Source organism: Idiotropiscis lumnitzeri, chromosome 7 (genome assembly GCF_059441095.1).
Source record: "Idiotropiscis lumnitzeri isolate Australia: NSW breed Sydney's pygmy pipehorse chromosome 7, RoL_Ilum_1.0, whole genome shotgun sequence".
NCBI classification, from domain to species: domain Eukaryota; kingdom Metazoa; phylum Chordata; class Actinopteri; order Syngnathiformes; family Syngnathidae; genus Idiotropiscis; species Idiotropiscis lumnitzeri.
Genome location: NC_142397.1, coordinates 8,903,093 through 8,923,978, shown reverse-complemented (window position 1 = coordinate 8,923,978; position 20,886 = coordinate 8,903,093). Strand labels below are relative to the sequence as shown.

Below are 20,886 nucleotides of genomic sequence, written 5' to 3'. Positions count from 1 at the left end.
TGTTTTTGGAATCTAAAATTGTATTTGTGTACTGTTCAGTCTCTGTCTAAAAAAATAAGAAAATGGTTATTAAATTTGGATTTAAAACAATTTTTAATTTTATAATGAAGACTTGTTTATTGTTTAACTATCATTATTGAAGAAACCAAACAGTATTTTTTCCAGTAGGGTAAAGTCAGAACGTGATTTCCTATTCCACGTAACTTTACCCTGTCGCTTCCTGATTACGTCACACGTCGCAGTGAACTGCACGAATGCGTCAGGGAGGAGTGACCCGGATGTAAACATCGAGAAGCCATATTGAACGTCCAGAATGCAGATAACCATCTCGAAAGATTCACTCTGTTTTGTTAAAGACTGCTCCCGCATTCGTCAGCCGAAATTTTGTGGTTCATTCTAAGGATTTTTTTAAACTTTACATCCATCCCGGTGCGCTGCCTTAAGTCTGGATGGAGCGGCCAAGCGACTACGAGGCGACAACCGCCGAAACTTTCCGCTCGCAGGCGGCGCTCATCATGGAGGTGGCAGTGGAGGCAGCCGCGGGGGCTCTACACAACAGTCTCACCGGCGGGCAGATGGAGGCCGCAGGTGGCGCCGAGCTGAAGGTGAGTGTCTCTTCTAAATCAGCGCGTTAATACGAACAGAGCGGAGGCTGGAAGTTTATTTGAAAAGAGTAAAGAGCGCCAGATAGGAATCCCGTCGTCACTTCCCTTTTCGCCGAGGCGAATAAATCAACGCCGCCAATTATAATTTATTTTTAAATTATGTAAATTATAAGACAGTTTGTATTATGACAGTTTAAATGTATGTATTTTATTAAATCGGCCGTGGTTACATTGAATATTTGAACTGCTGACACAACTCAAATAAACATCTGCGTTCCAGTACAGAAGAGGGCGCCATTTCCTTTGTCATTACCCAATTCGCCAATCTTTTTTGGGGCAGCAATTTTTCAATTTTCAAGATTTGCTGCATGGCTCGGTGCCTATCTCATTGAATAGAGCTGCAACATTCGGTCGTGAACCGTCGTTTTTATCATTTTCATTTATTCAGGCTTTTTAATCCAGGTAATGTAATTAACAACTCTTTATCATTTGCAATGTTTGTCTAGCTGTAGACAGCGGAGTTAAACTAGGGAAATATCAACATATAAAAACCTAACTAATAAACTGTAGATTCTGATGTACACTTACTGTACACTAAACGAAACGTAAAACATACTCAGAAGTTTCCAGTTTTCAGAGCGAAATGAGTTTTGAGACGAAACATGTACTAGTAGCCTCATCTTGTCCTCCGCAGCGTCAGTTGACGGCCATCTTGAGTGTGGCAGCGAAGGAAGCTGTCCGGCAAATCTGCAACGTGTTTGGACTGCTGCTGGCTAGCTTGGCCACGGAGAATGGCGCATTGGCAGACAAAGTGGGGCAACTGGAGGTTGTGCTGAGTTCAAGGGACAAGCAAACATCTACAACAGAGAAGACTAAGAGTAAGAAACATGGTGCTGTGAGGATACATCGAATGTTCTAGATGAACTCATTTAATTTAAAAAATGTCAATTACCATGTTTTTCCAAAATTGCTCAACCCTAATCAAAGCGGGTATAATTTGACTGAAACAGTACTTAAGGGTTAAGTTAACATGTTTGTTTTTTGTGTCTCAGCTGCAGAAGCCAAGCGACAAGTCGCCGCCCCCAGTAGCCTTGCCATGTCCATCATCAACTCGGCCAAAGCATCTTCCGGCAAAGCGAGGAGTGGCGGCGGTGGTGGTATGGCTCAGGCTCCTCTGGTGATCATCAGCTCGCCGTTTCACGCTGCATTCAGAGTCCCGAGCAGCTCCTCTGTGACGCCATCTGAGGACAACCTTGTGGACCACGCTGAGGATGAAGCCTCCAGCATGATGTCACTTCCTGAGGCGGATGAGCAGCTGGAGCCTGAGGAGTCGGCCGCCACCAAAGATCTTCATGCAACGGTTGGACATGTTTTATTGACCATTTCAAAATGTTAGTCAACTATAAGGATGGACGGGGATACTTGTAGGGGGTTGAAAGTGATTCACTACTGCTGACCTAAAGCTTGTATGTGTGTGTGTGTGTGTTGTTGTTTTTTTTTAATAATTTCCTTCCCACTGCATTTATTTTTATCACACTAATAAGGTACTGGATGTTTATTTGTTGTTCAGGAGGCCGAGGAGACGGCACAACCAGTTGAAGTTAAACTAGAAAAGGAGATGGTGGCCCTCGCTCAACCAGGTCTGTAGTTACTGTCATGGGATAAATAAATTATGCGCTCTGGTCTGTCTGTCCAGCTTTTCTTCCGTCTGTCAGTCTCTTACCCGTGATTTGATTCGGTTTGACATTATTGTTTTGCAATATTGAATGAATATATTATAAATACTAGGGCTGTGCATTGTTAAGTACCGCATAATTTGATTCAATTTTGATTCTTTAAGGTTACCATTCAGTTTGATTTAGATTTTTCAAGTTGTGATTCAATATCGATTTAAATCCTCCAATATTGATTCAATAAGAAGTAAAAATATACAAATTGGAGCTTGATGCACAAGGTCTCTTGAGTTTTAAGGGCCGTGTTGCGATTTTGCCATTTCAAAGAAGACACGAGTTTGCGTCTTTACAGTAGTGAGTCTCCAAAGGCACATATCTGAAGTTCAAAAAATGTCACAGCAGACCACCAAAGAAAAAATGTCACAAAACCTGGATACGTGTCCATTTTATGCTTTCTGTGATCTAATAGAAGATCATTTAGTTTCTCTGTCACTAGTCTCTGTCATATATTGATGAACTAGCGTACTTCATTTGTTTTGAATAAATGATTTTCAGACCAATTACGGAAAGTGAAACTTGATCATCTCCCACAAACGACACACTAATGTGCCCCAACACACTGGTTATGAATCATTGATTTAAAGTTTCGCGATTTTACATTGCGGTACTCTATCATTACAGGCCTAATATCTATCGCTTGACGATTCCTAAATGAAGTGGATACTCCAAAGTGGCCATTGCGAGGTCACTCAAGTTCCAAATTGTCCGACTCAGTGACATTCACCTTGGGAGCTTCCGTGCCGCACATCACCTCTCACCTGATTGAAAATGTTTTCTTTATGACGCAGCTGCTAGTGAAGAATACCTGAAGGAGCAGGAGAATAAGCGCCGGCGCGAGCTGTACAAGAACAAGCGCTTCTTCTGCGAGCTGTGCAACAAAGGCTTCCACCAGCAGCACCAGTTGAGGAAACACACGTTGCGCCACGTCAAGCCCTTCCCGTGCACGCTGTGTGACAAAGGCTTCTACCAGGTGGGGTGGGGAATTTTTTTTTCTCCCCTGGCCAACATCATAAATTTGTTTATGTTTTAAATAAATAAATAATTCTAATTTTCGGGTTCATTACTTTGCTGCTGGAATGTCAAAAGTGACTCTTGCATCCTTTGATTTTTAAAATTTTTTTTTTAAGTTTTCGGCCCGTGGGGGAAAAAAACCTTTTTGAGAAGCACTATAAAAGTCTTAAAGTAGATGACACCAAACCTAGACCACGGGACATTGGCCCTGCTGCCTCTTGCTTTGTATTCTGTGTATCTTTTGTCTGACTTGCGTGTCTGTTCGTAATGCTGGTGGATTTTTTTTTCCATTATACAGGCTACGACGTTGCACAAGCACCAGCAGGCTCACCGGTTACGCGAGGCCCAGGAGCGAGACCCTGACAAGATGCTGGCATGCGAACAGTGCGATCGTAAATTTCGTCTGGCCCGGCAGCTCCGTGCCCACCAGGTGTCGCACCGGTTGGAGAAAACGCCCCTGAGCTGCTCTACCTGCGGGAGCACCTTCACCTCGGCGGCCGTGCTGCGCTACCACGAGATCTCACACAATGACGTCAAGCCCTTTATGTGCGATGTGTGCGGCAAAGGCTTCCTGCGGAAGAGAAGCCTGCGCGAGCACCAGAGGGTCCACACGGGGGCACGGCCATACCCCTGCCAGATATGCGGCAAACGCTTTTCCACCTCTGGGAATTTGCGCGTGCATAAGCGCTCGCACTCGGACGAGCGACCTTTTAAGTGCGGCGAGTGCAGCAAGGCTTTCAAGTGCCGCATGGGCCTGCTGCAGCACCGCGTGGTCCACACGGGGGAGAAGCCTTTCGTCTGTCAGACCTGCGGATTAAGCTTTGGACTCAAGTACAACTTCCAGAGACACCTGCGCCTCCACAGCGGAGAAAAACCCTTCAAGTAAGATATGTGTTCTTTAGAATTCCTAATGCGACAAGTAGACAAAGAGTTGATAAAACAGCAACCTATACAATCTCGATTAGTGGTGGGAAACATATGCTGTGTTCTTGTTCAAAGACAGTACAACCTTCGTTTTCATTTGACCTAGGTTTTGTATGATTATTTTTTGTACAAATTTCGGTCCTGTTTTCTTTACATCCGCTCAATTTTCATAAAAAAAAAGGTACGTGACTCCAGCCAAAGCTTGTATGTCATATCTTGTGTAGAATGGAGGGATCCAACCCCAACAACCGCTCTTGTCTTCTCTCTGTGATGCGTGTGCACTCTCTGCTCATAGGCGCTCTAAAACCACCATGCTAGCTAACGATCCAAAGGGATGATAAATACAAATTGGAAAAAACTGAAATGGTGAAAAAAAATTCGTACCAAACATTAAAAAGTCCATTTAGAATCATACGTTCCTTTTAAATGACAATGGAATTGTTTGTATGGCAGGTGTGAGAAGTGTGGCGAAGGCTTCTCAGGGACCTGGGCCCTAAAAACGCACATGCTGGTGCATGGCGTGAAGAAACCCTTCATGTGCGACCTGTGTGGCAAGACCTTCTTCTACAACTGCCAGCTGCAGAAGCACCAGTTAGTGGTCCATGGGAACAAGGAGCACGCTAAGGCGGGGGGCATGCCTGGCAGCAACAGGACCCGTCGGCGGTCGTCAGCGGGCATGAAGGCCTTCAGCTGTAAGAGTTGCGCTAAGAGTTTCAGCAGCGTCAGCACACTTCGTACGCATGAGAAGAGCCACGCCGAGCACAAGGAGTTTGTCTGCGAAATCTGCGGGAAGTCCTTCCACCTGCGCCATCTGTACATCTACCATATGCGGCAGCACAATGGCGACCGGCCGCACGTCTGCACAGTTTGCCAGAAGGCCTTCCTGCTTCAGTCGCAGCTGCGCCAGCACGAGCTGCTGCACACGGGCGTCAAACCGCACCAATGTCAGGAGTGCGGTAAGGCCTTCAGGACGCCGCAGAACTACCACCGACATCTACTAGTGCACACAGGGAAGAAGCCCTATGAGTGCGTCACGTGCGGCCGAAAGTTTCGCCAGTCCAACCAGCTCAAGTCGCACATGCAGATCCACACGGGCATCAAGCTATACTCGTGCCAGAGCTGCGGCCGCGGTTTCTCAGACTCCAGGCAGCTCAAGAAGCACCGCTGCGGCGATGGGTTGAAGGCGTCGCATGAGTCCGGAAGCAAATGCAAGAAAGAGAAGAGTACAGTTTTCCCTTGGAGTGATGGTTTCGTCAATGAATGATTGCGCTCCGAAACAGATAAGTCAGAAAAAAGGTGGAAAAGTGCCAGTTTTAAAGGCAGTGTCATGATTAACTCCTCCAGCGTAACGGTTCTGAGAACTAGAAGAGTGTTTTCTTGCGGAGGGCCCGTTGAGTCAACAAGAGATTCCTCTCAGCAAAAATAAAGATGTGGTTAGATTAGATTAGCATCAATAAAAAAGGGCTTTGGTTTATCACATTGATGACATCACAGCTATTGTAGCAAAGACAACTTTGTGTCCTGGAATGGACTGCGCTCTGTGCTTTATGTATTTATGTAAATTTTAGTTGAATAAATGTAAATATAAATTAATAAGAACAACAAAAACTGACATAAAAAAACAATAAAAATATTTAGCCAAATTTGAGAGGACTCTATTTTGTTTGTGCCCCAGCAGCAGCATTTCCTGATAGGTGCTGTCAGATGGAATCCTTCAAAAACATCACTTTTCAGCAATTATCACATTGCCGTTTGCATTACGTCATCAGAGAGCAATATAGTGGTCAACAATTTGTCAGATTAACCTCCCCACTCTGGTACTGAGAAAGAGTATCATTTGTGAAACCCGACACCGTTGGAATGTGTAAATAGTATTTTTTTAAACAAAAATCCCTCTCAATGAACCAATATGTGGATTTGTTATTAAAGACATACTCAACGCACTCAACTATATTTACAAAGCACTTTAAGACAACCACCACTGTTTGCAAAGTGCTGTACATGGAGAAAAGTAAGTCATACAACAATCAAAACTAATTAATAATGAAGACATTAAAAAGCACAAAAACAGTTAAACCAAGTCTCATGCTGAGTCAAAAGCCAAAGAATAAAAATGAGTTACAAAGATGGGAAGCGAAGGCGCTTGCCGAAGGAAGAGTGGTAGGTCATTCCCAAGAGAGGGACCGACAACGGGAAAAGCTCGATCCACTCTGAGCCTTTGCTTAGCCCTTGTTACCTATAATAGCATCTGGTCCTGAGGCAACTGACAGGTGCGCAAGGGTGGAAGAGCTCAGAGAAGTCAGGTGGGGTGAGGCCATTTAAACATTTGGAAAAAAAAATAACAGAATCTTAAAAAGAACTCTAAAAATGTAGAGAGAGCTAGTGAAGGGACGCCAGAGTAGAAGTTACGCGCTCCCTCTAAGTACCAATCAAGAGGCGAGCAGCAGCATTTTGGAGCAACTGGTGATGCCTGATGGAGGATTGGGTAACTCCAAAATAAAGAGCATAACAGTAATCCAGCCAAGATGTGACAAAGGCATGAATTACTCTTGCAAATTGCTGTTGAGAAAAGAGATCCTTTACCATAGACAGCTGCCTAAAATAAAAAAGTTAGATTTAACAACAGCATCAATTAGCTGCTACAATATAAAATCATTCTCTCGCAATACATATCACAAAAATGATTACCTATTAACGACAGTAATTGTCTATGTATACAAATAACATTTTAGATAAATTACATTACCATGTCTGAATTTCTTTTTAAAATACATTTTGAAATTAATAACACTCAAAACTGTTGTCATCGGCTTTTCCCGACAAATCGTCATACTTCACGTTTACGTGCTGACCGCGCGTGCGCACTGCGCAGACGTCATCAACCAGATTGGGCGGGTAATGGCACAGATTTTGCCTCGAATTAATAAAATAAGTACACTTTGTCAGTCTTTCGATTTGAGGGGCCAACATATACCGATATAACCTTTTTGTCGGAGCACTCCAACGCCTGTCCGAGCTGGGCCCGTGTCCGGCCTGGAAGACGGTTAATCGTCGTAGCTTGAGAGCTAACGGCTAACTGGGCTTGTTTGGGACCACCAACGAAGTTAAGCATTGGCTAATAAAGTTTTTGAGGGGATAAAAGTCAGGACCGGTAAGCAGCTCATCTGAAAAAGTGTCTAGATTTCTAGTTAGTTTGAAAGTTGACACTTGTTCTTGCCATTTATGGTTAATTTGAAAGCAATGTTTTGCTAAAGTTAGCAGCTAAGCTTTGATACACGTTTGTGGTGTTTCCTCAACTTCTGCTCTACTTGTTGTCTATTGACTCTTTTCTCTCAGATAATGTGAGTATCTCTATTTAATTTCAGTTGGGAAAATACGTGATGGCTAAGGAATGTTCGCAGGAAAGAGTATGTTCATTTTACCTTCAATGTTCACGTCTGATAAGGACCAAAACTGTAAAGGAAAAGCATTAATTTGCGAAAACGTATTCTTATTATAATAGAGGTACTTAAATGTTTGTGTCCTGCAAAACATGACTGGAACACGTGGTTAGTTTGGCAATGGGCCTTACGCAGAACGTCACTTGACCAAATCAAAAAACAGGTCTGCGAAGTTCCTGCGTGTGCTGGGATGTCTATGTGCCGATGAGATGATGCAGTTAACTAACTCTTATGAGATAAAGTTAACATAAAGAAATATAATGTTAAGAGGGGAAATACCCATTTTCTATATGCTAACATTCAAAAACAGGTGCAACATATAGTTAGGAGGGATGTTTGATGTCACTTTTTTCAAACCGATACCAGTATGAGTATTTACTCTTTGATTACTCACTGTTACTGAGTACTGATACCTCTAGTACTTTTGATAAATAATTTTTCATTTTACACATGATTTGGAACATATCGGGTGTGTTATGCATTTAGTTTTTGCATCTCTTTAATTCAAAATAGTTTTAATCACTCAGCGTGTTTTACATGATATACTGTGGTCATATCCAACGTGTGTTGAGCTACTCTCGCAATGTGATTACATATATTGGCAATACAGTTTATTTAGATCCAGGCTACACGCGAGGTAAAAGTGGAAAAACTGACAAAATAATCATTGTGGTCTGTGGGCACCCTCAGCGACTTCAGCAGGAGCACAATATGATGCAAGCAACTTGAAGCTGTTTAAGAAAGTAAGACTTGTTTACAGCTATTGAACTAATTGCAAAAGATCTAGCAAAAGCCCGCTACGAGCTGAATGACCGGCGATCATGTTCATTCTTTGTGATTGATGGCTGTCGTGTTTGTTGCGTTGGCTTCACTGCACCGCTTGCCTCTACTGGCCACACAGGAACAAGAACAAGGAGGACGGGGGAAGATGATGTTGCCAGATCCGGATGCCGAGGTGGCTGTCCCATCTGCGTCAGGCGGTAAAGACAAGGGGAAGGGCAAAGGGAAGAGAGAGGAACCGCTGTCCCTGGACGACTGTCTGTGTCCGGTGTGTTTGGATTTGTTTCTGGAGCCGGTGACGCTGCCCTGCACACACACTTTCTGCAAGGTGCGTACTCTCTAGGCACAAACGCCATCCATACCTTCCATGTGTTGTCGTTTGGGTGGAGTTGACTGGGATCAATCCCAGTTAACGTTGGTCTATCATTGTCAGAGCACATGAAGACAACAAAAGCATGTACTCCCTCTGTGACGCCTATGTTTTTGTAATGTGGAAGGGAAACCCCAAACCTCAGAAATGCGAGGCGGATGTGCTAACCATGAATTTACCATCCCGCCAATGCAGGACCGGCCATGAGAAAAGGAGGCTCTTAATGTCCAGTTTGCAATATTGTGGTCAGGTTTGCTTCCTGGAGTCGGTGGACAAGAGTACGCTGTGCTGTCCCATGTGCAGGAAGCGCGTATCCACTTGGGCCCGTCAAAATAGCAAGAACAAGACTCTGGTCAACCAGCAGCTGTGGATGCAGATCCAGGTCAGCTTCCCGCAGCACTGCCAGCGACGCCTCGGCGGACAGGACGCCGTCAACGATGACGACTTGGCGGGTACCCCCACAGCATCCCATAATACTTAGTAGTTCACCATGTGTCACTCAAGTGTGTGTGTGTGTGTGTATTTATTTGATCTTGTCTGTGTGTCACATGACTTTTGTGTGTGTATCTATTTGTCTCCATGTGTCCTGTGTGCATCTGTATATTTTTCCTGTTTATTTTCTGCATTTGTCTGTCTTTTTGTGTATGCCCTTGTCTCTTCCATGTATGACCGTGTGGGTGTGTGTGCGCGTGTGTTTGTTTGTTTTCAAATGTGCGTGTGTGTGTTAGTTTTTTTCCCCAGGATGAGTCAGCCCGGTGAGCTGAGACAAGAATATCAGGACCAGATCAGCAAAGTAAGTTTGACCTCGATGGCCAACACACATTTTTTTTCCTCCATCCTTGCGTATAATACCGTTCCCCCGATTTGCTAGTATTCTTTGTCAGAGTGAATAATATGCATAATTAATGATTCAAAACATACCAATAATGTTTAAATGCTTTTAAATCCAAAATAAAAACTGCTCTTTTCCCATACCTGTGATTAAAGCTGCACTCTGCAGGATTTTGCCGCAAAATATCTTTACAATAGCCTTTTCATTCGACCATTTATGATTCGGTACCAGGAAATATTTTTTAAAGGGTCTGGCCAGCCAAGATAAACAATTTTTCACTCTAACAAGCTCAGTTTATATATATATAAAATTTTAATCAGGAAACTTAAATGAGTTATTTTTGTTTTTATCCATTAATTTAGGAGAAATTATGAAAGTGCTCACTTTTAATGTGGAATATGGCCACTCCCCCAATAAACAATTTTTATTTATTTTTTTAATTTAACATGCACTTTTAATACCTCTTTTAAAATGTCACTTAATCCTTAAATCTGCTATTCTACAAATTCTTCCAACACATGGTCACTCAGAACTTGTGTTGATGTTGTCAGCTGGCTGAGGAGAAGCGAGAGCTGGACGAGGAGGAGCAGCGTGCCAGCGAGGAGTACATCCAAAGACTCCTTGTCGAGGAAGAGGAGATGCTGGTGGAAGAGCGAAGGAGGAGCGAGGAGGATGAGATTCTGGCCCGGGTACTCAGCAAAGAGCTGGTCAGTCACAGCGTGTGAACTCTTTCGAGTGGAGGGAGTGTGAGGGCGGGATTATCGTCATATCTCCCGCAGTAAACAGTTTCACTGTAAATGACGTTGACGTCTGGTAAACATCCACGGTTGTTGGTTCCCTTTTTTGTAGAATGCTACTCCCATGTCGCCCGGACAGCCATCATCCTGCTCACATCACATCTCACCAGCCAGGAAGAAAGTAAATATGGCGGGACACATTGAAAAGTCAGTGACTTATTTCCATGTTTTTCGAAATAGTCTTTTGTCAAATCAAAGACACCATGTAGACACTTGATGCGTTTCATCGGTTATTTCCACCATTTTCTGTGTTCTTATAATTCAGGTGTTAAAAACAATATTTATACACATTCATTAAACATATACTTTTCAAAAGACCATCTGCCACATAATTTCAATGTTAAAAAATAATTTTTGATTGTTGATTCGATATGCTATGTCAGAAATCGCATGGCCGATTGATCTTGTCCACTATCTTCTCATTTATTAAGACGCACCGATAAATACACGTTTGACAGTTTTTTTTGGGTCAGAAACACATTGATCCATTTGTGTAAAGAAACAGTGGGATACATTGTGGTCGTCTAAAACGTTCTTGGATGCGTGTGTTTGTGTGTTTTCAGGTACTTTTGTCGTCTTCCGTCCAAGTCGAGCCCGTCAGAGTGCAGCTCAGCTTCCACTCTAATTTCTAACAAGGTCTGTCTAAAATATCGAAATAAGAATGTGTTTATAGTCATTGTAACAGGTACAATGGAAATGAAGATTTTTTTTTTTTTATCTCTAACAACACCTTTAATGCATTCATATATAGAATATTTTTCCCTCCTCAGGATAAAGTAAAACTTGTCATCTGTTCCAGGGTCACACTACAAACTTTATTAGCTGGACAGAAATGTTTAGTCACATTTTAATATTTTTACCTGACATACATTATTTAATTAACCTTTTTTCATAGTTGTTTAAAAATTATTTTTTTAATTTTTTGGGGATGGGGAGGCTGGATTTAATCTAAATAAACACAATGCAAAAATACATTTTAGGATTTAAAACTAAATTGCAATTACATAATTTTGAGTGACACATTACTAGATTTTATGATTAAAAAAAAAAAAACAAGTTAAAATTATTTTTAGTGAAATAGCTTTAAAAACTTAAACCCAGAAAATAGGTGAGCCGTGACTGTCACAATGTGAGCCCAAAAACACCTTGACATAATTTTTAATCGACAGCAGCGGCCGTTATTGTGTCAAAAATGGCAGACACCTGTTCTGGATAAAAACGGGTGGATATGTTGTGTTTAGACAAGCTGGAACATATTGCAATTTTTTTTTTTTTTATTAACTTGAGTTCCTGTTTGAATCATTATGGAGACAAGATGTTTGCTGTAACTTGCAATTGTCACTACGACTGATTGACATTTCCAGGAGAATATCCTCCTCTCTCATGGGCATGACATCCCTCATGCGGACCTGTACGGAACTCAACAGGACCAACCGGAACCCCCTCGCTCTGGTCCGGCCTCGCCACTGGAGGCGCGACACTGCAGAAGCCGTCCTACTGGTGAAGGAACGTCCAAGAGGAAGAGCTCTGAACACGCCGATGAAGAGGAGGCCAAGCGAGGATGCCTCCGTTCTCCCTCTTCGTCTTCTTCATCTTCGCCCCTGGAGGGTGCCTTGGTGTTCCAGGCTGAACTGGAGGCCCAGCTGGAGAGGCGCCGTCAGCAGGAGGAGGCTGACCGACAGATGGCACTGCTCCTGCAAGAAGAGCTCAACCAGAAGGAGAGTTTACAACAAACAGACCGGAGAAAAGGCAGTGCCGACGCGTACCCGCTCAGACGCGGGGCCTCCAGCCCACACGGGAGAACCCCCAGGACTACTAAAACCTCCCCCATGTCCCTGTCCTCCTCCTCTCCCTCCTCCTCTCCGGAAGCATCCACCTCCTCCTCGCAAAATGGAAGTGGGCAACAGCCCACCCTCACTGACATGTTTTCTGGCCTGGGCAGCTGAAGTCCCCCCCCCCCTCCCTAAAGGAGCCCCTCACTGGCCCCTGTGTGCTCACCCCATAATGGGGTCTAAAAGCTGCTTCCCGGGACAACACAAACAGACCAATTTGAGCCTTAATACACTGAACCCACATGTATTTGAAGTTCAGCAATCACAAGTTAGTGAACCCCGGCATGTTTACGGTTTGGCATTTGAAAATTTGCCTTGCTTTTTTATTTTTTTTTTTGTGGCGGGGTCCTATCTGATGTTATTCACCAAAAGAATTACTCAATTGCTGTTTGCGTTAAGGCCAAAAGCATCTCTAGTACAAAATTTTTGCTTTTCGGCCAGCATGTGGAATTTTCAGTGAACCACGCATATTGCTGGGTGAGCGTTCATAATTTTGCCTATTCACGGCATATTCTTATTTTTGGGTAACTTATCCTTTGTTGCTTACTGAAAAACTCAGGTATTCTCCGATTTTGTGCTCAGGCCACAACCATATCCATCCATATGTTCTCTATACCACTTCTCCTTGCTAGGGTAATATAAAAATATTGCTTTGGTGCCAAGCAGCTACAGAGGATTACTTTAGAGTCACAGTTCAGCATCTGTTTATACACTATTAAAAGTTTTTGGAACGTTGGAGGATGTGATTACCTCCTGATTGGTTTCCTGTGACATCACTACCTGTTTTAGCTGCTGTTACTTTAATTCTCTGTGAAATAAAATAGTTGTTGAAAAGTCTGTGCTTTTTTTAATCATAAAGAATAACAACAATACACACACACACGATTATTATTAAATTATTCATTTTTTTAATTGTAAAAGCATGAATCCAGCGGGGGGGAACTTTCGTACGCACGCCGAGGGGATGCGAGGTCCTGTTGTTCTCGCGAGAATTCACGCACACGTTTAAACGTTACGTCACAGCAAGTGCAGCATTAGTCGTGGACGTTTCACGTCGACCCAGTTTGTTTCTTAGTTTTGGAGGTTTTTCGAACTCGACAAGTTCTGTTCTTTACGCCCGGGAAGCCCACGCACTACCCGGCTGGTCTGATTAATGTCTCCGTCGGGTAAATAAATACATGATCTGGGTTTGTTCTGCTCCACAAACACGCACGCTAAGCTAAGGTTTAGCAACACGGAGCGCTTTTAGGATTGTTGTCGTCCACGTTGGTGAATACCCGCCATGGTTTTGTTGAAGAACCTCCGACCTCCTACTGAAGGAGTTCGGCTTCAACAGGCCGACACGGCGGCCGTTCTGGACGGACACAAGCTGGGCAACGGGACGCTCTTTGTCGCCGAAACGTGAGTTGGCGGAGCATTTGAACTGCTATCGCTAATTTTACTTAAATGTGTGGTGTGTCGCTGACTGGCGACCAGTCAGTCCATTGTTTGTCTGCATGTCTGCTATTTACTGACAAAAAGTGACATTTACTGCCCACCAGTCTGGCTATGATATGAGATTTGCTCCCAGAACATCTATGGCCTGAGTAAATAAATCCTATCCTAATTGAACATGGATCCTTGGCACCAAGATACCCGATTGCGCCGAAGCAACGTTTTTATTTTAGATGGCTTTGGCATGAGCACAAAAAACGTCAAATAGACTTTTTTTAGTAAATAACTGAGGACAGGTTCCCAAATAGTATCAACAAGTGTTGAAGCACGAATATGCAGTATTAATTAAAATAAAAGCTGTGTTTTAATATTGACATTTGCAGGCGTCTGTCGTGGTTTGATGGCGCTGGGTTGGGTTTCAGCCTGGAGTACCCCACCATCGGCCTGCACGCCATCTCCAGAGACGTGAGCGCGTACCCCCAAGAACATCTCTACGTCATGGTTAACGGAAAACTCAGCGGTCAGGACTCTACACACTTTTTGTCTTTAACGCTCTGTTCATTCCTTTGGGCTTATTAGGTCTTTACCTCAATGGAAAGACATTTAGGCCTGCAACGATTAATGAAGTAACTCAACCAATAATAAAAACGTCAGTGCACTTTCAAGTCCGATATTGAATGATCATTAAGAAAACAAACGTGCTAAAAGTGCAATAATTCCAGAGCTGCCAATGGCCAGGTCACTCAACATGCAGACTGACAGCCACCTCAACGCTCTTTTTCTCCGACAAACACGTCACTCACCACCTGAGGCTTCTATCTATTTAAAGCACCCACAGTCAAATCATAAATACTTCAGTGAAAATGTAAAGATGTCAACCTCAAGTGGACAAAAATTATACCTGCCCCTTATGCCCATTATTTCGTTTAATAATGCAAAATATATATTTTTTATGCTTAATCGACATCTGCAATGAATGCTCAAACGACTTTCCATATGCTGCCTTCCTTCCAGAGGAGAACGAGGCAGAAATGGCAGAGAAGCCGGCAGATGAGGAGGATGACGGAGTGGGTAGTGAGGAAGATGATGATGATGATGATGATGGTGGAGATGAAGAGGGGGGAAGTATAACGGAGATTCGATTTGTGCCTGGGGACAAAGCAGCATGTGAGTCCTTCGTTTCTTTTATTTAGAAACTCATTTTATGCTAACCTCATGTGGCGTTGTGCATTACACGTTAACATTAAGCTAGTCGACATTTATTAGATAAAATTATATCACCGTGCGTACTTAAAATGTACATGTATCATAACCTTAAATCCTGGTCTGTCCATCTGTTCTTATGCGTCTATATCTGTGTCTGCCTGTCTGTCTGTCCTTATGTCTCCTCTGGTGTCCGTTTGTACTCACGTCTACTCACTTGTGTCTACAGTAGAGTCAATGTTTGCGGCTATGTGCGAGTGTCAGGCACTGCATCCCGACCCTGAAGATGAGGACGATTCTGACGACTTTGAAGGAGAAGAGTATGACGTGGAGGAGGCCGGTACGACACTATTACTTCACACACTATTTCCAACTTGCCTGTCATAACTACCTAATTGCCATAAGTACAGCTCCTACTCCTAATAGTTACTGTAGTATTTGTCAAGAATGTGACAAAATTAACTCATCTTTTTTTTTTTTTTGGTCTTTTCTTGTTTGTGTGTTTGCAGAGGCTGGTAAGATCATCCATCACACTCACTGAACTTGAACCCGTTGCCTCCACGGCAATCGCCATCCATTTTAAACACAGCGTGTATTAATGTCTGGATCAGAGCACGGCCACGCCGACATCCCGACGTTCTACACGTGCGACGAGGGTCTGTCTGCACTGACCCAGGAGGGTCAGGCCACGCTTGAGAGGCTCGAGGGCATGTTGGCGCACAGCGTGGCACAGAGATATCACATGGGCGGCGTACGCACCGAGCAGGGAGAGGCACGCTTTGAAGGTGGAACTCAATTTCATAGTACCTATGTTGTAACCTTGACTCACCAGAGCTACAACTTTTTACACTTACTATTTAATCCCTAATAGCCATCTTACATTACGTGTATCATTACACTTTGTCCATATGTGTAGGACAATTTTGGCATTCTCGTAGGACATCTTATAAGTAGGGAATTGACCAACAATGAATTAAACTTGAAAACTGGCGCTCTGTGTTTAGACATTACCTGTGCAGTCCCTCGTGGGTCAATATTGGGTTCCAAACTGTTCATTAGGTTATATGTTAATTATCTATCTATTATAATTGACAGTTATAGAACTCTTATATTCCAATGTGTGCGAATTTAACTCATGGTTTGGTATAAGTAAGATTTTACTAAACTATTATGTAGGGCTGAACGATTAATTGCATTTGCAATATACTCGCAATTTGATAAATCACGAGTTCCTAATTGAAAGGCTGCGATTTGCAACATACCATACTATATTGGGACATTGACAGCCTTGTTGGTGTCATTGATCAATTTGATCCTGAAATTAAATAGAAATAGAAATAGAAATCCCTTTATTGTCATTGTACTCAAGTGTGCAACGAGATTAGTGATTAAAGATTGATGCCCAGAGTGTAACAGCATGTGGCGTTATTTGTGTGTTTGTTTTGAATTGAGGACATTGATGTTTTTTCTCAGTTTTGCGTGTTTGTGTCTGTCTGTGACTCTATCTCTTTTTAATGTGAATTGAACATTGACGTGTGTGTATGGACGTGTTTTATGTGTGTGTAGATGGCATGGACGTGGATGGAGACGCCGACGCAGAGGCTGGACAGTTTGAGGATGCAGACGTTGACCACTGGTCAGTCATGCAAACGCCCACACACACACTCAGAAACATTACCGCAAACACCCGCATACATTGATGTACACTGATCCGCATTGTATATAACTAATAGACGCAGAATTCTAATGGATGGGTAGAAGTGCTATTTATAGAACAACTATACAGAAATGGAACTGCAATCAAACGACGGACAGGCAGGTGGTCGACCTTGGTGAGGTTAAGTGTTTCAGAAAATGGATGTCGTAACTGTCACAAAAGTCATTAATCCTTGTGGGTGTAACGGTCATAGCTCGCTGGGAGTGGAGCTATGTTCAGTGATATCTGAAATAATTCATTTCGTTTTGAATATCTTCACTTGAAAATGACCATCAGCATTGAAATAGGGTTAAAAATACATGCGCGCCAGTATATGCAAAAGTCACACAGTCAATAATTCTGTGAGTGATTTATTCTTTGAAGCATTAATATTAAATATACAGTAAAACACTCCCATGCACAGTCCTGCTGTAATGTTCGTTAAAGAGTTAAAAAAAATAGGAAAATTAACATAAATTGTTCAGGATGTGTATTCCTGTAACAAGTGCAGTACATTCTCAATGTTTGAGGTTGAATTCACGAAACCCAGATGTTAGGAGTAAAAAGGTCATATTTTCGCTTAACTACCGTTGCTTACTCTGAGTGAGAGAGAGTGTGAGAGAGAGAGTGAGTGTGAGAGAGAGAGAGCTAGATAGACTGAAAGATAGCTAGAAATTAACTATATGTACGAAATAGATTGTTTCATGTGTGTGTTTGTAGATGGACCAAAAGTATATCATGGGAGCCGCACTTCTTCAAGGCATCCTGAGTACTTCTGGTTGTCCCAGGCACTTCCTGTTTGTCGCTGTCAGTTATCCTAATTCGTGTTGTTGTGACTCAAACCAGTTCATTCCCTGTTGACTTACTTTTTGTATGTAAACAAATGTAACAATGTGGCATCCTTCTTATCAATTACCAATAAAATAAAATGTTCTATATATTTACATTTTTTTCATCTCTTGTTCTCAAAACGTGTGAGAAATTCAATCAGTGATCAATTTAAATATTATTAAATATTAAAACACCACTCATAAGCGCACTAAACTAAAATGTTTTTAAATAACATGCTACTTTTACCACTAGTTGTTATACATATAATTTATCATCAGTAACAAAATCGATATTTCAACATATCAGTACTTCCAGGAACTACTCGTAACAACACTTGTCTTTTAGTTTGTGCTCTTCATGTGATGTGCTGTTGATGGAAGGTTCTTCATTTAGTCTTGGTGGCATCCTGAAGAGATGGATGGCTGAACGTTTTGTCAAAAATCAGCACGGAAGCCATCATGCCTGCAAGACAAAAACAAGTTACTGGCTTGAGCATGTCTGTCTTCTCCTTGTCGCACTGCCCGGCTCAAAGCATGTGGCAAAAATGAGGGGAATGCTGCGACGCAAACAATAACATATGCCAATTGAATGGTTTATTGTAAATAATATGTAGAGTAACTGAATAATACATAGGAATAGCCCGGAACAAACAAAAAGGAGTATTATCTGAGGGCAGAGGTGAGGAGCACACACATTGTATGGAAGCCAAGTGGACCTTCCCCTGCCTGCTTGAGGAATCACCTCAGCAGGACGGGGGAGAGGTTGTGACATTGGATATCCAGCTTCGGATACAGGCCACTCCATAAGTATAGGAATGGATATTTCAGCTCACTTGTAAAGTGGGTTGCTTTAAACAAAATGTGTTCTGTCCAGTGTTTAACATTTGGATATAAATAACATGAAATAAAAGCTGTCATTCTGCCCTTTAGTCTCATAGTCTCCTTTCGATCTGAAACCCAAATGTCTTCAATATACAGCAAAAATAAAGGAAATTGACCATGCCGTCCCAATACTTTCAGAGGGGACTGTATATCAAACTTTAAGTGGATAGCCACAATATGGAAGACAAGCTCAAAAGGGCTTTACTCGCAGGATAGTATGTGTCTCACCCATCAGGGGTCCCATCCAATAGACCAGGCAGTATTCCGCCAATGAGTTTCCACTGCAGCCAAATTGAGTTGAGAGAGCCAACGCAGGGTTGAACATTGCCCCTGTCAAGTTGCCAGCTTCCGGTACATGCACAAACACACACACAACAAGAACCTTCAGACTCACAGTAATGTGCACAGGGCCATAAATACACTGAGCTGTAAAGTAACATCAGCACATAATGACTCACACACAGCATACTCAGTGACATATACAGAAGACTAGTCACTATAACATGCACATACCAATTCTGTTTCACCGTAAAATGAAATCACCACACATAGATCACACACACAGTCACATGGACAGTAATATCAACATGCAGCTGTTGTGCAAGACAAATAAAGTTCTGTTGTATGAACAGGCACAGCGACACTGCACACACATGGTAACATCAACACATACAGTGACAAACAGACACAGTAACATCAACAATCAGAAACATGTACACATGAACAGGCACAGTAAGAACACACTGTCAACACACACAGGAACAGGCACAGTAGCACCAACACCCATACAGGAATAGACAGTAACAGCAACATACACAGGCATAGTAACATTAACACACAATGTGGCAAACTGTTAAAACATACACAGGCACAGTAACATTAACACACAATGTAACAAACTGGAAAAACATGCACAGGAACAGGCATAATAATACCAATGCAAACATTAACATCAACCCCCATGCACACCTCAGCATTACACAGTAACAGGCACAGTAACGCCTACACACAAAGGAACAAGCACAGTGACAAGCAAAGTTACACTTCTCGTTGTGTGTCTGTCTCTCTTGCACGCACACGTACATGCGCGCACACACACAATAGCATGCACTGTAACTCAATATACAAGAATAGGCACAGTAATATGAACACAAAGTTACTGTGTGTAACTGTACAGTAACGTCAATACACACTGACAAAGGACAGTAACAAGAAGCAAACAAAACGTGACATGCACAGTAACAGCACTTCCGTCACAGCGTACATTGGAATAAGGATAGTAACATTGAAACATGGTAACCGCAAGAATGCGAGTTTATGTCAGACCCGCGTAGACAACAGACGTGATGACGGCGGCGACAAGGTGCACCCGGTACTTTTCCTGGATCCTGCACGTGTGCGCGTGCACGCTCTGGACTGCGAACGCGCACGCCAGCTCCACGCACACAGCCTCGGGAAGCGGCCCGTGGATGGCACTAGCACACCGAAAGTTGTTGAGAGCGTGCTGGTCGTGAATCCCGGACAGGCCCCGCCCCCAGAACACCTGCACGGCGGGGCGCGCGATGGCAGCGGCCAACAATTGACAGACGATCCCCAGCAGTGCGCGCGCTCCCGACGTCCCGTTGCGGTACGCGTGCTCGAGCGCGGCAATGGGGTTTCCAGTAGCGCCGCGGAAGGTGAGCATGTGCACCACAGCTGCCGCGTACGTGAACGCTAGCGCGGCTCCACCTCGGAGCGCGCCAGTTTCACCCAACAGCCGAAGCTCGTGCGTGCAGCAGCATAGCTGGAAAGTGGACGCAAACTCCGCCGCGTACACGCCCATGCTCGTGCCCGGTAAGAGCCAACTGGAGATGCGGCGCGCGGCGTTGCTCAGGATGACGACCGACGCCATCAGCGCCAAGGACACTGCGATGTCCGCGAACATGCTGGTGACCTGCCCCTGACTGTCTCAGAGGGGCCTGCTGCTCCTCTCGGAGCCCACCTCGATGGAGCACAGTATCGCAGACTCGCAGGCTGGGTCACATGGTGCGGAAGGGGGAACCTGATGTCCTCCTCCTTCTGCTGATGCACCCCCAACCCCAACAACCCACACATGCGCCCACATGCACACACGCACACACACTTTATCTGTTCGTATGAAATCTTTTTTTTAAGTTGAATTTTATGTTAACTTTAGGGGAGGGGGCCCGGGCGGTGGCTGGAAGGACGTGGGCGGTGGAATATACCCTCAGCCCCGTCAACCCCTCACTTTGCACGCCACTGGCTCATACATACAATTGATTTTCTATGTTGAAATGAACTAAAAGGTCACTAATCACCTCCAATTGTTGGGTCTTTATTTCTAATAAAGAAAAAAGTAGGAAACGTAATTTATGGAATTTTATGGGGGAGAAAAAAAGGATAGTATGCAGTTGTGCTACTCCTTTTTGGCCTCTCGATGTCGCTATTGTTCAGTATTCACCTCGACTAGAAAGCTAGATAGATATATAGATAGATAGATGGATAGATAGATAGATT

At 43.4% G+C, this 20,886-nt stretch overlaps 4 protein-coding genes across 13 annotated transcripts; 3 read left to right on the top strand and 1 right to left on the bottom strand.

Moving 5' to 3' along the window:
- The first annotated feature begins 231 nt into the window (after positions 1–231).
- LOC148333426 (uncharacterized) lies at positions 232–6,410 on the top strand. Of its 3 annotated transcripts, none has more exons than XM_088300836.1 (7): positions 232–605; positions 1,300–1,495; positions 1,658–1,965; positions 2,176–2,245; positions 3,127–3,308; positions 3,648–4,231; positions 4,727–6,410. In XM_088300836.1, the coding sequence occupies exons 1-7, from the start codon at positions 450–452 to the stop codon at positions 5,535–5,537; spliced, it is 2,307 nt and encodes a 768-aa protein (XP_088156962.1). In that variant the 5' UTR covers positions 232–449; the 3' UTR covers positions 5,538–6,410. The 3 variants fall into 3 exon arrangements, with proteins under 3 accessions (XP_088156962.1, XP_088156963.1, XP_088156964.1); XM_088300837.1 differs by having other exon boundaries at positions 235–605; positions 1,300–1,483; positions 4,727–6,401; XM_088300838.1 differs by lacking the exon at positions 232–605 and adding an exon at positions 923–1,067 and having other exon boundaries at positions 1,300–1,483; positions 4,727–6,409.
- A 660-nt stretch (positions 6,411–7,070) lies between these two features.
- rnf168 (ring finger protein 168) lies at positions 7,071–13,161 on the top strand. Of its 8 annotated transcripts, XM_088300839.1 has the most exons (10): positions 7,072–7,424; positions 7,639–7,680; positions 8,404–8,456; positions 8,615–8,821; positions 9,114–9,315; positions 9,592–9,656; positions 10,247–10,402; positions 10,545–10,639; positions 11,056–11,128; positions 11,857–13,161. In XM_088300839.1, the coding sequence occupies exons 2-10, from the start codon at positions 7,665–7,667 to the stop codon at positions 12,436–12,438; spliced, it is 1,449 nt and encodes a 482-aa protein (XP_088156965.1). In that variant the 5' UTR covers positions 7,072–7,424; positions 7,639–7,664; the 3' UTR covers positions 12,439–13,161. The 8 variants fall into 8 exon arrangements, with proteins under 8 accessions (XP_088156967.1, XP_088156965.1, XP_088156968.1 ...); XM_088300841.1 differs by lacking the exon at positions 8,404–8,456 and having other exon boundaries at positions 7,071–7,424; XM_088300842.1 differs by lacking the exon at positions 7,639–7,680.
- Positions 13,162–13,311: 150 nt separating this feature from the next.
- Positions 13,312–17,601, top strand: clns1a (chloride channel, nucleotide-sensitive, 1A). The gene is made up of 8 exons (XM_088301041.1): positions 13,312–13,725; positions 14,142–14,278; positions 14,773–14,925; positions 15,191–15,301; positions 15,471–15,476; positions 15,573–15,746; positions 16,528–16,597; positions 17,378–17,601. Coding segments are annotated over exons 1-8 (771 nt in total). The 5' UTR covers positions 13,312–13,606; the 3' UTR covers positions 17,379–17,601.
- aqp11 (aquaporin 11) lies at positions 17,013–20,466 on the bottom strand. Its single transcript, XM_088301040.1, has 3 exons — positions 19,696–20,466; positions 18,598–18,714; positions 17,013–17,950 (listed from the first exon to the last, which is right to left on the bottom strand). The coding sequence occupies exons 1-3, from the start codon at positions 20,291–20,293 to the stop codon at positions 17,874–17,876; spliced, it is 792 nt and encodes a 263-aa protein (XP_088157166.1). The 5' UTR covers positions 20,294–20,466; the 3' UTR covers positions 17,013–17,873.
- Between the last annotated feature and the right edge of the window lie 420 nt (positions 20,467–20,886).

What these genes read in the sequence shown, in the direction of transcription:
- LOC148333426 (XM_088300836.1), top strand. Translation starts at nt 450, where the DNA reads ATGGAGCGGCCAAGCGACTACGAGGCGACAACCGCCGAAACTTTCCGC. An exon ending in CCAAAGATCTTCATGCAACG is followed by an intron (nt 1,966 to 2,175) that starts GTTGGACATGTT and finishes TTTGTTGTTCAG; the next exon opens with GAGGCCGAGGAGACGGCACA. An exon ending in AGCGGAGAAAAACCCTTCAA is followed by an intron (nt 4,232 to 4,726) that starts GTAAGATATGTG and finishes TTTGTATGGCAG; the next exon opens with GTGTGAGAAGTGTGGCGAAG.
- rnf168 (XM_088300839.1), top strand. An exon ending in ATCAGGACCAGATCAGCAAA is followed by an intron (nt 9,657 to 10,246) that starts GTAAGTTTGACC and finishes TGATGTTGTCAG; the next exon opens with CTGGCTGAGGAGAAGCGAGA. An exon ending in CCACTCTAATTTCTAACAAG is followed by an intron (nt 11,129 to 11,856) that starts GTCTGTCTAAAA and finishes TGACATTTCCAG; the next exon opens with GAGAATATCCTCCTCTCTCA.
- clns1a (XM_088301041.1), top strand. Translation starts at nt 13,607, where the DNA reads ATGGTTTTGTTGAAGAACCTCCGACCTCCTACTGAAGGAGTTCGGCTT. An exon ending in GGTTAACGGAAAACTCAGCG is followed by an intron (nt 14,279 to 14,772) that starts GTCAGGACTCTA and finishes CCTTCCTTCCAG; the next exon opens with AGGAGAACGAGGCAGAAATG. An exon ending in GCCTGGGGACAAAGCAGCAT is followed by an intron (nt 14,926 to 15,190) that starts GTGAGTCCTTCG and finishes TTGTGTCTACAG; the next exon opens with TAGAGTCAATGTTTGCGGCT.
- aqp11 (XM_088301040.1), bottom strand. Translation starts at nt 20,293, where the DNA reads ATGTTCGCGGACATCGCAGTGTCCTTGGCGCTGATGGCGTCGGTCGTC. An exon ending in CACGTCTGTTGTCTACGCGG is followed by an intron (nt 18,715 to 19,695) that starts GTCTGACATAAA and finishes ATGTACCGGAAG; the next exon opens with CTGGCAACTTGACAGGGGCA. An exon ending in TTGGATGGGACCCCTGATGG is followed by an intron (nt 17,951 to 18,597) that starts GTGAGACACATA and finishes TTTGTCTTGCAG; the next exon opens with GCATGATGGCTTCCGTGCTG.